The 12,500-nt window shown below is 40.0% G+C and overlaps 1 protein-coding gene across 1 annotated transcript in view; it reads left to right on the forward strand.

Moving 5' to 3' along the window:
- The window catches only part of LOC138039278 (uncharacterized), a 54,667-nt gene that overhangs the window by 32,848 nt on the left and 9,319 nt on the right, over window positions 1-12,500 (forward strand). Inside the window, 11 exon segments of the mRNA XM_068885491.1 lie at window positions 69-126; window positions 774-793; window positions 795-824; window positions 1,537-1,713; window positions 3,203-3,317; window positions 4,627-4,660; window positions 5,850-5,907; window positions 7,851-7,967; window positions 9,957-10,032; window positions 10,808-10,857; window positions 12,203-12,295. Coding sequence (XP_068741592.1) covers window positions 69-126; window positions 774-793; window positions 795-824; window positions 1,537-1,713; window positions 3,203-3,317; window positions 4,627-4,660; window positions 5,850-5,907; window positions 7,851-7,967; window positions 9,957-10,032; window positions 10,808-10,857; window positions 12,203-12,295 — 828 coding nt within the window.

Genomic DNA, 12,500 nt, shown 5'->3' on the forward strand with positions numbered 1-12,500 from the left:
TAGGCTTTATCTAGCTATTTCAATCGTCTGCGACTAATTCTTTGTTCCTCTCTGGCACTTTGTTTTAGACTTTAGACCTCAAGAAAGGAGCCCATGGTGAAACACTGGAGGTCGTTGATGAGTCAGGTTAGTTCGTGATTGAGAATTATGAATTTGGAATTCACTCCTTGTGGTTTCCGCAAACCTCTGGTCAATTTTTTAGGATTCAAGTTATTCCATTTTAAACAACATCTGTTTCAATTGTAACGGCACCCTTTTTGCAACTAATCGAGATTATGCCGAGTTGAGCATTTAGTTCATTCACGAAATTCTAAATCTCTGTTGTTAGCTGCTTGCTGTTGTTTGTACTTATATCGTTTCCTGGCGATGCTTTCCAATGCGGTGGTACAGGTTTAGCTGTATTTGAGGAGAGCCTGTGAACAGGAAGTGTTAAATGTGCAACTGAAAATTGTGAACAGTGAAAGTTCTGCATTTTTTCACTTAATTCGTTTTTAACTCCTTACCGGTCTTTTAACACGATTACAAGATAAAAAAAACACAGTTGTTGCACGGCTACTTCCTTTTGAAGATATTGAGTGGGGAATTATTTCAGCGAACAAAAACGCGTCAGATAAACTCTCTTTCGTTGGTTTTCTTTTGATAAGTGTGGACTGGAAAACTGTCGTTTTGCTATTACATCCACACTCCCTCTAAATGACTTGAAAATATTAATTAATTACTCAGCCTGTGATGACTTTGTAGTAATGTGAATTGTGTATACAGAGAAGAAGAAGATGATGATGACGATGAGGAGGGAAATGAAAGATGTTGAGGTTAAAGAGAGGGTAATAGTCGAATTTCTTTTCTCCTTTTTTTGTTTCGGTCATTTTGTATTCTTCCTTTCTTTTTCTATCGTGTATACGTACAACTATTGAGTGTTTCAGATGACTTAAAATGATAGAGATTCAGAAGTTGCAAGTCTCAAAGATTGTCAATTTTCAAGGTGGACTGAACTCGTCGAAAAGAAACCTTGAGTGGTGATCGCGTAGAGAGATATTCAAAGTAACTTTACGACTAGTTCCCCGGGCGGGGAAAGAGTTGAGGTTTCCAGGATAGTCAATCAAGCTGCTATGTGCAAATGAGTAGTGTTTGCAGTGCTCTTCAGGTGGATCCAATAACAATGTCGGAAGTTTTAGTACATAACAATGGCGCGCAGATCATGACTCGTAATTGCTGAGTTAGTTAGTTATGGCTTCATAGCTCAATAGTAGAGCAGAGTGCGGTCTGTGCAGCACGTTTGGATGGTATTGGGTCCCCGTCATGCCTGTATTTTTTCCGGAAAAGGAATGAAGCAAACTCGAGCTCCACGAGCGACGTGGAATGGATAGGCTATTGAATGCAAGGAATAACATGATTGCCGCTTCTTTGCAACTTCCGAGGTTGTGCCCATGACTGCGATGATCTTTCGCTTAGAATAATACTGCGTCCATTTGCACACACAGCTTACTGTAAGTGTATAATATTTACTAAATATTTAAATCCTGTATGATTTTCTAGGAGACAACAAATGGGAATTTAAAATCAGGCGAAAATGACAGCAATGACGTGGATGAGGATGACGAGGAAGAGAAGAGTTCAGAAGACGAAGATGATGCCGTTGGAGAAGTTGATGAAGCATTCAGAGCTGAAGTAAAAGCAGCTCTTGGTCCAGCTATGTTTGACATGGATAGAGAGGTTGGCACAATACGACTTTATTTTGGTTTGTCCGTTGTGTAATGTTTTGACGCGTGTCCTGGCAGAAATGCACGACCAAGTTTGAACATCGAACGCGAAGTGCCCCTTTTAGGGCAAGCATTATCCTGTTTCTAACAATAATGTTAGTGTTGTTTTTGAGTTGGGGTAAATCCAGTATTTTATTGTAACTTAATATAAGTAACAGAGTTTAGGGGACACTTTGAGACATCAATAGTCAATAGTCCCTTTTGGAATTTTAGAATTACCGCTGAATACAAACACCAATGACACGTTGATATAGGGTTAGTCTGGAGCCAAAGTAAAGTATTCACAAAAGGTAAAGTAACTTTATTTAACGTCGGTAGTTCCTTCAGCTACGAGGCTGGTATCAATGGAAGCCGACGGTGCGCCCTTTACCCCCCTCCCTCTGTCAGTGCTCCGTTTTACGGGTATTTAAAGCCAGCTACACGGATCAGAGGAAAGTCGAAACAGACGTTGAAGTCACCGAGGATCGAACCTGGGACCTCTCGCTCCGAAAGCCGCTCACTAGCCAACCGAGCCACGACTGCTCCACCATCGGGAAGGTGCCTGAAATTTGAAAATTAATCAATAGTCCGAGTTGTAAACAGGTCATCTTCTCGCTGAAATTTGTGAATATGTTCACATCAGATGTTGGCTAACCCTGTAAAAATGCGCTCTCAGTACTTTTATTCAGCGGTCATGGCGAACTCGAAACTGGACTTGTTATTGTCTGCGTTCCTAGAAACTGTTGATGAAAAAGTTGATGAGAAGAGCCACGGGACACTTCTTGACGCTTTTTGAAATCGGCGTGGATCAAATAGACCGAATGCAAAAATGGCCGCCAGTAAATTATTCTTTTTGTCTTTTTGAAAATTGGTCTGACTGGCCTCGTTTTACAGCTAAAATTCTTTCAGTTTTACACGGTAACAAGGCTAGTCAGTCCAATTAAAGCAAAGACAAAAGAATAATTTGTTAGCGGCCATTTTTGCATTCCGTCAATTACTTGCATTTCTCCACACATCTGAACGAAAACTTGGGCGCTAAAATTGCCTCGAGGACAATCTGTCTGTACCATTTTGTAACCATAAAGGTTTGTCTTTCTTGTTCTTGAAATTGCCAATAGCTTTCATCGCGAAGAGAAATAATCTCTTCTGAGTTCTTTCTCTGTTTTGCTGGCTAAGTTGATTGATCTTTTTAATTATCAGCCCTCTGTTTTGCTCGAATAAAGTTGAAGAAAAGGCGAAGGTGCAGCAACTTCTTCAAAAATGCACTTCGTGATTGACTTTCGTAGTGCATTGATTAATAATGTGCGTCGCGAGTCAACTGAACTGTTACTAAGTTTCCGTATATACACACTTGCAGCTTTTCCCTTCTGCTATTTGCCCCTTTTTAATTCCTGGACCGAAAACCTGGTACCTCATTGGGCTATGTTCAAGTGCCAACGGGATATGTTGATATGCATTTGTAGGAAAGCAGTAGTGAAGAAGACTTGGATGACGAAGCGATGATGCAGCTTGATGCCGCCCTTGCCGCCGCTTTTAAAGCTCAGATGGAAGCAAGAATGAACAAGAGCAAGAAGAAAGGTAAGGCTGACATTCTTTGACATACCATCAATAGACGAGCTTGGGTGCTGGTGCCTTTGCTGTCAGATGGAAGTCAGGCAATCCATTCTAGCCATGTGATTGGGTTTTCCACCACCGTCACAGTGAGCCACCAAAAACGTGACGAATGCAGTTCAGCGGTCTTGCAGGCCGTACTGAGGTCTCAAATTAAGGATCAATCTCAATTCTTAAACATTTTGGTTTGTTTTTTTTTTGTTTTTTGTTTTTTTAACCTGTACGCTCATCACTTGATTGAAAGGCAGTGGGGAATACCAGTCCATAACAACTACCGAAATCACGTCTCCCTTTGAGTTGAAATTGCATGAACTTAACTGATTTGTCTCCTAGAAATAAGTTGAAAAACATGAAAACACGGAAAAGATGTAGAACAGTGAGAGATTCAAACTCGTACCAGCCGTTGATATTCGCTAGACTAACGAGGCAAGATGTTGAAATTCCCAAATTTAAAATTCAACAAATCACCAGAAATTATCCGGTGTTATGCTTGCATGAGTAGCAACCATTAGTTGCAAATGCGACCGCTGATCGACCTTGCCTTGATTGGAAGAGCATTTGGGTGTTCCCACTCATAATTTCTGAGCACGCAGAGATAAACGTCAAAGTATTTTACCACTGTGGGATCAGAGACGGATTTATCGCAGGATCAAGTGATCCTTGAACTTTAAACTCATTTTGAACAAAGAATGGTCGATCTCAAGGTCAGGACGACTTTGCTTAACCGTGGCTATCGAAACTACTGTAGGCCATACGGGAGCAAGTGGGTAGTCCTTCACATGTGAATGAAGGGGTTATTTTCTAAAGAGCTGCGTCAGTGCGATAGTTCCACACGAACATTAATATTTGCTTTTATCAAACGAATTGATTAGCGTCGGAATTGGGTTGTTCCAATTTTTATCCACCCCCTCCCCTCCCCATCCCCCATCCCTATGGAAGGCATGATTACGACAGGTGGTAACATGGTGAAATACAGTTTCCCAGGGGTTATAATTATACGCCAAACTCCTGTTTCCGACAAGTAAGGTTCCAATCAGACCCTCATCTCATAGGGTCAGATGGATAAAAACAGCCCATAAATGGCAAAATACTAATTGCAAGGGGAGCAAAATGAAATAAAATCCTGGATTCCGACAGGTTCCATCCAGACGTTAAGAGAGAGCCAGCCCTCCAAAAGAGGTGGGGGGGGGGGGGGGTGCGGATAAAAATCGGAATGACCCATTACCACCAAGGGAAGATTGAATGGCTCACGTTTACCGTTATTTATAACCAACAGATGCAGCAAAGATCATTTTACACTTCAAGTTGCGGTACGTAAGAATAAGATGTTAGTTTATGCCATTTTGTTTTTGGTCAGCGTTTTTCTCTTCATTGGTTCGTGGTCTGTACCATCCATGCTTTCATTCCATTTTCCCTACTTTTGTTGCTGGGATGTTTGTACCTGGATAAGCCATGCAAAGTTTCTGAAGTGTTGTTTACAAAATTCGTGCTAGGAATTTGACCTTCTCTAATTTAGTGACCACGCATCATGATTTGGGTTGTTTTTCTGCGCATGCGTTTGTTGGGACAGTCGAACCTGTATATAACGGCCCTGTACTAACGGCCAGTTTTCAAAGTATCGGTTACCTGCATGTATTAGGCGGCCATCTCTATGAAGCGGCCCGGGTCACTCTGCAGCAGTCCTATGTTTGTCTAGCTTTGTTACTTTTACCTGTATCAAGCGGCCACCCTTGAACGGAAACTAAGCCGCATGTCATTTTATGCAGTATGTTATTGTGTTTAAAATGCGATCCATCATCACTATAAAGAAATAGCATGCACAGAGCTGCTGTAAGCTGATAATCGGCCGCTTATTCGTTAACGTTTTCCAGATGTCCGCAATGTGCTGAAGTATAGTACAAAATCACGAACGAAAAAAAATGTTCGTTTTGAATATGCTGCACTCTTTAGCTAGAAATTCCTCTTTCATTAGCTTGTTCTTCAGCCGTGTGATGAAGAATGAATCGCCTTCAAACGTATACTCGCAAGGGATTTCCGGGCCTTAACTTCTACCTCTGTTAACTCACTTGCCCTTAACCGTAAGTTTCCCGTAGTTCGTTGGTCGTCTAAAAAATGTTACGTATATTATACCGTTAAGTTACAAGATGGCAACTTTGTTGAAAGTAGCGATCGCTTTAGAGAGCGTTGATCGTCCTAATGTTTCCTTGCATGAAGTGTTTTTATATGATACGCCATTAAAATCGACATTAGACCACGCCCAGTGAGTATTTTTAGTGATCCTGTGTTAAGCGGCCACCTGTATTAAGCGGCCAGTTCCTCAAGTCCCGAGGGTGGCCGTTATATAAAGGTTCGACTGTACGTGACTCCCACAGTTTTGATCCTCTAGGAAGGAGCAAAACTATCTAAATGTTGAAAAAGATCACCGTGCTAACTTTAAATTTATGATAATATATTAGCGTCAGACTCAGACTCAACCTTCGATTGTTATTCGTTTTGCAGTGTTCTTGATTTAATAGAGATCTTTATCAAAAAACAAGCTTCTAATCCCTTGATTCTGGTACGTTAAAATGTCTCATGTTTAGTCATTTTAAAGATAACGATGTTCTCTTTGCAACTTTCCGAGCACAACTGAAAAGGCATGTGTTAAATTTTCAGCGTAATACTCGGTGTAACCAAGGGTTAATCATTTCATGTATGCTATTAGTCCTCGTTTGTGGTAGGATTTTTTGGGGCCTATGCGCTTCTCCAATCATCAAAAGGTTAAGCAGTGACCGTCACGCACCAATCACCGCCAACCACAGTTCTAATTATACTGCTGCACACATTTTCGTTCCCAGAGCTGCGATCCTCTTGGCCAGCGCCACGAATCGAGAGCTCTGGCTGGTTCCAATTTAACAGTCCGCGATTCACGGACTTCCGGTCGTTCTGCGTAGTCTCGATTCTTTTTCAAAATGGCGGACCAAGCCAAATTGATTTCTTCCAAGAGGCGTTGAATTATGGAATGGAAATTCTAGATATAAGCGACGTCACATTGAAAGAAAAGAAGTACGAGGGTTTGAAGCTATCTGTGCTTGTCATTTCGTCGTTAAATGCCTCAAATACACGATCAAATTTTTAAGATCAATGTTTCAAAATCTGCTGAGGTTTTGCTCCACTATTCATCATTGTTGACAGTTGTTTGATATATTCACTGTTATATTCAGTTAACAAATGGTATAAAATACCATTAATAATTTTATTGTGATTTTTAGCAATGATTAGGCACAAATAGATTATTATTCATGGTCTTCATCTTCAGTTTGTTGGTTTGAGAAAAATTATTGAAAGTAATAAGATAAATGACTAACTTTGTTGTTCTAAAAGTTATCATAATATTGTTATTATTGCCAATAACAGGTACACTGTTTTTTTGCATGTGAATATCATTGCACATTATAAATTACAAAATAATTAGGATAGTACACGCACTCCCATTGGTCAATACCTGTGTTTAGATGAGAGTATGTAAACACGGCTGTGACATCACACGAATTTTGATTGGTTATGTGTTGTCAGACGCCCGTTTTGATTGGCTGGTAGGAAATATGAGCGTGTCTGTTTATATGCAAACCCTCGACTGTGTCTCGGGTTTGCATAACTATCGAGAATTCTCCCAACTGCCCCTTTCGTTTAAATGAGGCTATGTAAACATGGAAAACGTCCTCTATTGCTTAAATAACACAACAAAATATAACTTTTTGATCGGTTGCTTTATCTCAAGAAGAGCACTTCCGGAAGGCATTTTTCTATTAATCACTGGCCATTGAAGCAAATTCAACCAAACCTTTTCCTGTTGGGTGCATCTGGCAAAATAGTCCAATATGCATATGGGGCTTCTTTTTTCTGGTGCAAACAGGGACAGTCTGAATTATGTTGATCTCACTTCAGCTGACTAAGCATTCGCTCTGACGAAGGGCTAACGGTCGAAACGTCAGCTTTCCAAATCGTTCACGGTGGTAACTCGACCTTTATCAACACGTTTGATAAAACCAAATTTTCATGTTAAACATAACATTGTATGCAATCAGTGTAACATGGAGACAACTTAGCATGTAACGGGGCCCTTCATGCATGGAGGCTAAATATTGACGCCTGTCGAGGAATAGTTTATTGGCTAAACTCCTCTGACCCTATGATTTCTTCCGGTTAGCATTTTTATTGTGTTCCCATCTGACCAATCAGTGACGAGAACGGATTGGTACCTGCCAGAGCTCTCGATCCGTGGCGCTGGCCAAGAGGATCGCAGCTCTGGGAACGAGAATGTACTGCACGGCCAATCGACTTTATCACGTGATTAAGAACGGCATTATAGTGGTCGAAACGATCCTTTGTGACGCTATTGTGAGACATTCCATCAAGGACTTCGCACTTGGACTCGTTGCTGTAGATTGCTGTCTTTCCAATTTATGTCCTAAGGCTGGAATTTCAACGTTTGATTTTTTGCGTCTGTTTTTCAAACAGGAATTGATAAATCCTCTCCTGGACCTGGTCAGGTCGTCATTTGGTTCGAAGGATTTCCACACTCTAGGAGAAAAGGCTGAAGGGTTGTTTAAAAACAAATTATGTTCTTCTAAAGAGGTAAAATACAGATAACTGCATGGACTTAATTAAGTTGCCCTTTTTATCAATTTATTATTTCGAACAATTATCAAAGAACTGAAAAGGATAAAAATGCGGTGCAATTTGGACTTTAGGACTGCAGTGGTTAGGTTTTTTTGGTAGGCAAAAATCATTTTCATTGTGAAGCATCGAGCTTAAGCAGGAAGGGTAATGACCATTGCTAACAAGAACGTCTTCTGAAATTAAAATTTTCGTTATTTGAATCATTTCTCGATTTTTTAAATGTAAATTGCGTATCAACTTTCCTGGGATCGATAGTTCGCCGATAGTAAATACCATGTAAATCTTGGGTCGCTCCAGTCCTTTGTGGGGGCTGAGGGTTAATGAAGTGGTTCATTTGAAATTACAACTCTGTCCGTTTGCCTCCTCAAAGGAGTGGAAAGACCAAGGACTTGCTAGGAACTTAGCGAAATAGTTTATTAAAATGTTATGCACGGAGTGGAAATTTAGAGAGATTGAAATATGTCATCTGTTACTCAGGAGGTGAGTGCGTACGATTTTTATTCATGAGTTGTTAAGGATCGCGTAAACGAACGACTGAACGAAGCGACAGAGTCAGTTTAACGATCCTTCACAACCAGTGAGTAATAATAAAAATCGTACAAACGAGCCAACCATGAAGTAATTTGTTTATTATATAAGTACAGAGATCATAAAGTTAACGAGATAAGTGTTAATCGAGAGGCTATCAAACCACCGATCGTGAACAAAAGCCCCAAATAGCAAAATATGTTTGAAATATAAAAAATCTTTACATTCTATACCTCGACTGAGCACTTTGAAAACTTTAAGATCTTCTGAAGTATTTGATGAAGAAAACTAAGCAACAAAAGATTTGAAAACCATGCACCAATCGGACGCCATGTTTACAAATTTTACTCCCTCTTTCGGTGCACAGGCCATTCGCGCCAAAGTTCAACATATTAGCCAATCAAAAGGCTGATGCGACGATTTTTCGCTAGTGAAAACATCGTATGTTATTTTTGTTTGATCACAGAAATGTCCGTAAATCTCTGTACTTACGCAATAAAAACTGAATTCGGTCAATTCGCATCTTCCTCAGAAAGAGAACGGTTTGAGAACCGCTTTGTAAAGGCCCTTTTAAACGGTCCCAACATTTGATCAACAAAAGAACCAACACTTTCGCGAAATTTGATTGCGAGGAACTAAGAACTAGAAACAGTCTCTCTCGTCCAGATAAACTATGTCATATTGACTTTTGTGGCCTGATGTGAGCATGCGTGTGTTCTACAATTGTTGAACAGATTGTTCAAACGGCTTCGACACCATTCAACATCATCAAACACAAAGGAAAAGTTGAATCGATGTTGAAGGAAAGTTTAAACCGAGTTAAACTTGATTCAACACGCTTTCAACAAGCTTTCAACATTTTTTACGCTTTCAGCAGCGTTGGACGACCTGTTCAAACGCACCGCACATTTGGTTCAACAAAGGTTAATGCGTGGCGTAAGAGCTCATTTGTCGAACTCAAATTAGTTGAAGTAGATCTTTACTATTACTTATTGTTCGTTAGTTTACTATATCAGTGACAAGTGTTACCGACGAAACAGAAACAACAGGAATACACTCTTGCTTTTATCGCTTGATCGTGTTTATTTTACAGTTTTGTGAATGCTGACTAGTGTGAGTAAAAATGCACACCATGAGATACTCGTCAATTTTTACGACCTTTCTCCTCATCTTCAACAGTTTTTATTCAAAAGTACAAGGTTTACAAATTTTTACTTGGCGTCGGCGCACTTCCGAACGTTTACGGGTGTGGCACATTTTCGCGCATTTCAGGTAATTAGCGCAGTAGTAGATTTCTGCAGCAACCGATGGGGACTTCATTTAGCAGGGAACTCAACGTTTGTATTTTTATATCATTGATGTCGTTATGGAAACAGCCTCCATCTCAAAGCCCTTTTCCACTTTTTGTTTTTGTAGCTTCCTCCAGTTTCTTCAATTGATGCCAATGCTGTCCATGATAAAATCGACCACTTGGTCGAAAAGTCTCTGTCAGGTAAGAAGAGAATTTCTTAAATTTTCTGTTTAAAGCTGTTCTGACAAAATTGGTCGAATTCCTCACGGCTTCGTTTCATTCCCTGAATCTTCAGTCCTTTTCTGGTATTTAAGTTCTCGAGAATTCATTTGTGGAAGGAAATGTTGTCTTGTCTTACAGTGTTTTTTTCAAAGGTGTCTGTCGTGGTTGAACTCTTTTATTTCAAGTAGCGGCTTACAAGCATTTTTTTCTGTTTAACTCTGACACAGTTTAATTCTTAAGATAAGAGAGGCTCTCGGCATGTCCTTGAACCCATTTTCCCAATTGTTTCCTCCTTTTGCAGCAACATGCAGGGAGGAAATGAAATGGACAGTGCCTGGGATTTAGGACGCGTCTTTGGACTCTTGATCCCGAATCAAGTTATGCGCACCTCTTTTTAAATGTTTGATAGTAGACGTGAAAACGTGCGTAATGTCCTCGACGTAATTCTCTCTGTTGTTGTGCTTTTTTGTTACAACATTAGAGGTCTACAAGAATTTTTTCAGCATTGTAACATGATTTAAAATGTTAAATGTGCAGCCTAAATCGCTTCGTGTTCATTTTACTTTACCATTTTAGGAACGCGATGCAAAAAAAGTCGTTAAATGTTTAGGGAAGGATAAGAAATGCTACATGGTCAATGATTTGCCACTTATCTTTTTCTGACATAGGTGCAGCTTCTGTGTCTTCCACGTAGACCTTCGTCTTGATATCTATTTAACGTTCTTTTTCTTCACTCATTTCTTTTTACTAACAGCTCCTTCTATCGTCATTGTGACACTTATAACACGCGCCTGTTTATACCTGGTAAGTAATTTAAATTGAAGATTTGGTACAAGTACATTTACATTGTCACGTTACAAAAGCATAAAGCAACGACAAAGCGTTTTAACATTGTTGTACAACAAGGTTTAAGGGGAATCGTTAAAGGGCCACCGACAACCACAAGTCCTTGCGGGCGTGCAAGCTATCGGCGCCATTTTCTGTAATACAGAAACTAGTATTTCTTGAAAAGTCAAATTCCATCGCCTCACATCGTCGTGTTTTGGTTGCCCAGTAGCTTCAAACTTTGTTAATATTTTCCTTAATGTTTAAATATTGTATTTTTGGCGTTATTTGGGTGTTGTGTTCGTGTTAAAAGCGAAATGAAAACTGTGAAGAAAGCTCGTCCGCCGAGGAAGGAAAAGCGCCAGGTTATTTGGCTCACTACTTCAACCTTAAGATTATGGAACGAAAGGAGGAAGGCTTTCGGATTAAAAAACAAATCGAACAGCGAATTCGCAGAAGTTCTTCTTCACGGGATGATGTTGAAAACCACGAGTTCAGAGGATTGCCCGGATGATAACAACAACAAAGGCGCGCAAAAGACACTGGTTGTCGGTGGCCCTTTAACGACGATAGGATATAGATCACGGATCCCAATGTCATAGTTTAAAGTGCTACTACGATCAAAAATCACCTCTCGTTTTTCTTCACCTTTCGTTTTTCTTCTTGTGCTGAATACTCGAAATGCGAGATTTTATGCAATCATTTCAAGAGAAAAACTCTTGATTTTGACGGCATTTTTTCATTGAACGGTCCGCCTTTACTTCGTGTGGTTCTGACAGATAAGCCCTCAGAGAGCGCGATCGGGGAGAAAGTGACTTCATTTTCTCACTATCTTAAAAATGCAGAGAGTGAATGCGGCTTAATTAGTAAGTAATTACGGTCCGTTAAGTGAAAAAAAGTGGAGTTAAAATAAACAGTCTTCCGCTGTAAATTACTGCAAAAAAAAATCGCCTGTTGAACATCCAACGCAAGTAGTTTCTATAATTTTGAAGAAAAACGAGAACTGTTTATTTCACATGACAGTTGCACTTTAAACAGGCAGAGACTCGCGGCGTCACAGAAAAGTGGAAATTTCGCCCATTTCTGGAACCAATCAGATGGCACGATTTTGAAATTACTCTTTCTCAAATGCAGTACTGAGCTGTACCTTGATTGGACGGAATTGTTTTTGCACGTTTCTTAAAGCCATTTCGATGTTCAAAGGGGAAAATAGCAAAATAAAATCTTTGTATGTGCGCTATAAATAGAAAATCCCTGATAGTATATTCCCCAAAAAGGTTTTGGCCATTCCCCATGTTAGCGCTGACTAAGCCATGCTTCACAGGTACGAGTATTGAGAGGCTCGCAGACCACACAGGAACCTTCTGTTACCATAACAAGTGAGGCACAGAGACAACAAGACTGGAACAAAACGAAAGTAAGCAATGAATGTTTGCGAAAAAGAGAGGATTCAACAAAGTACTGATTTTTTTAGAGGGGAAGATATCTGTTTGCAAACAATGTACCAATTAACCTCTTGAACAAAAGAATCCTTTTTTCGCGAGAGCCGATAATGCTCTGGTTGGCACATCGATGTCAATGGCCGGCGTCAACTGTATCTTCATTCGTAGTGCAAACTTGAT

The sequence above is a fragment of the Montipora capricornis genome, chromosome 2 (genome assembly GCF_036669925.1).
Source record: "Montipora capricornis isolate CH-2021 chromosome 2, ASM3666992v2, whole genome shotgun sequence".
Classification (NCBI taxonomy): Eukaryota; Metazoa; Cnidaria; class Anthozoa; order Scleractinia; family Acroporidae; genus Montipora; species Montipora capricornis.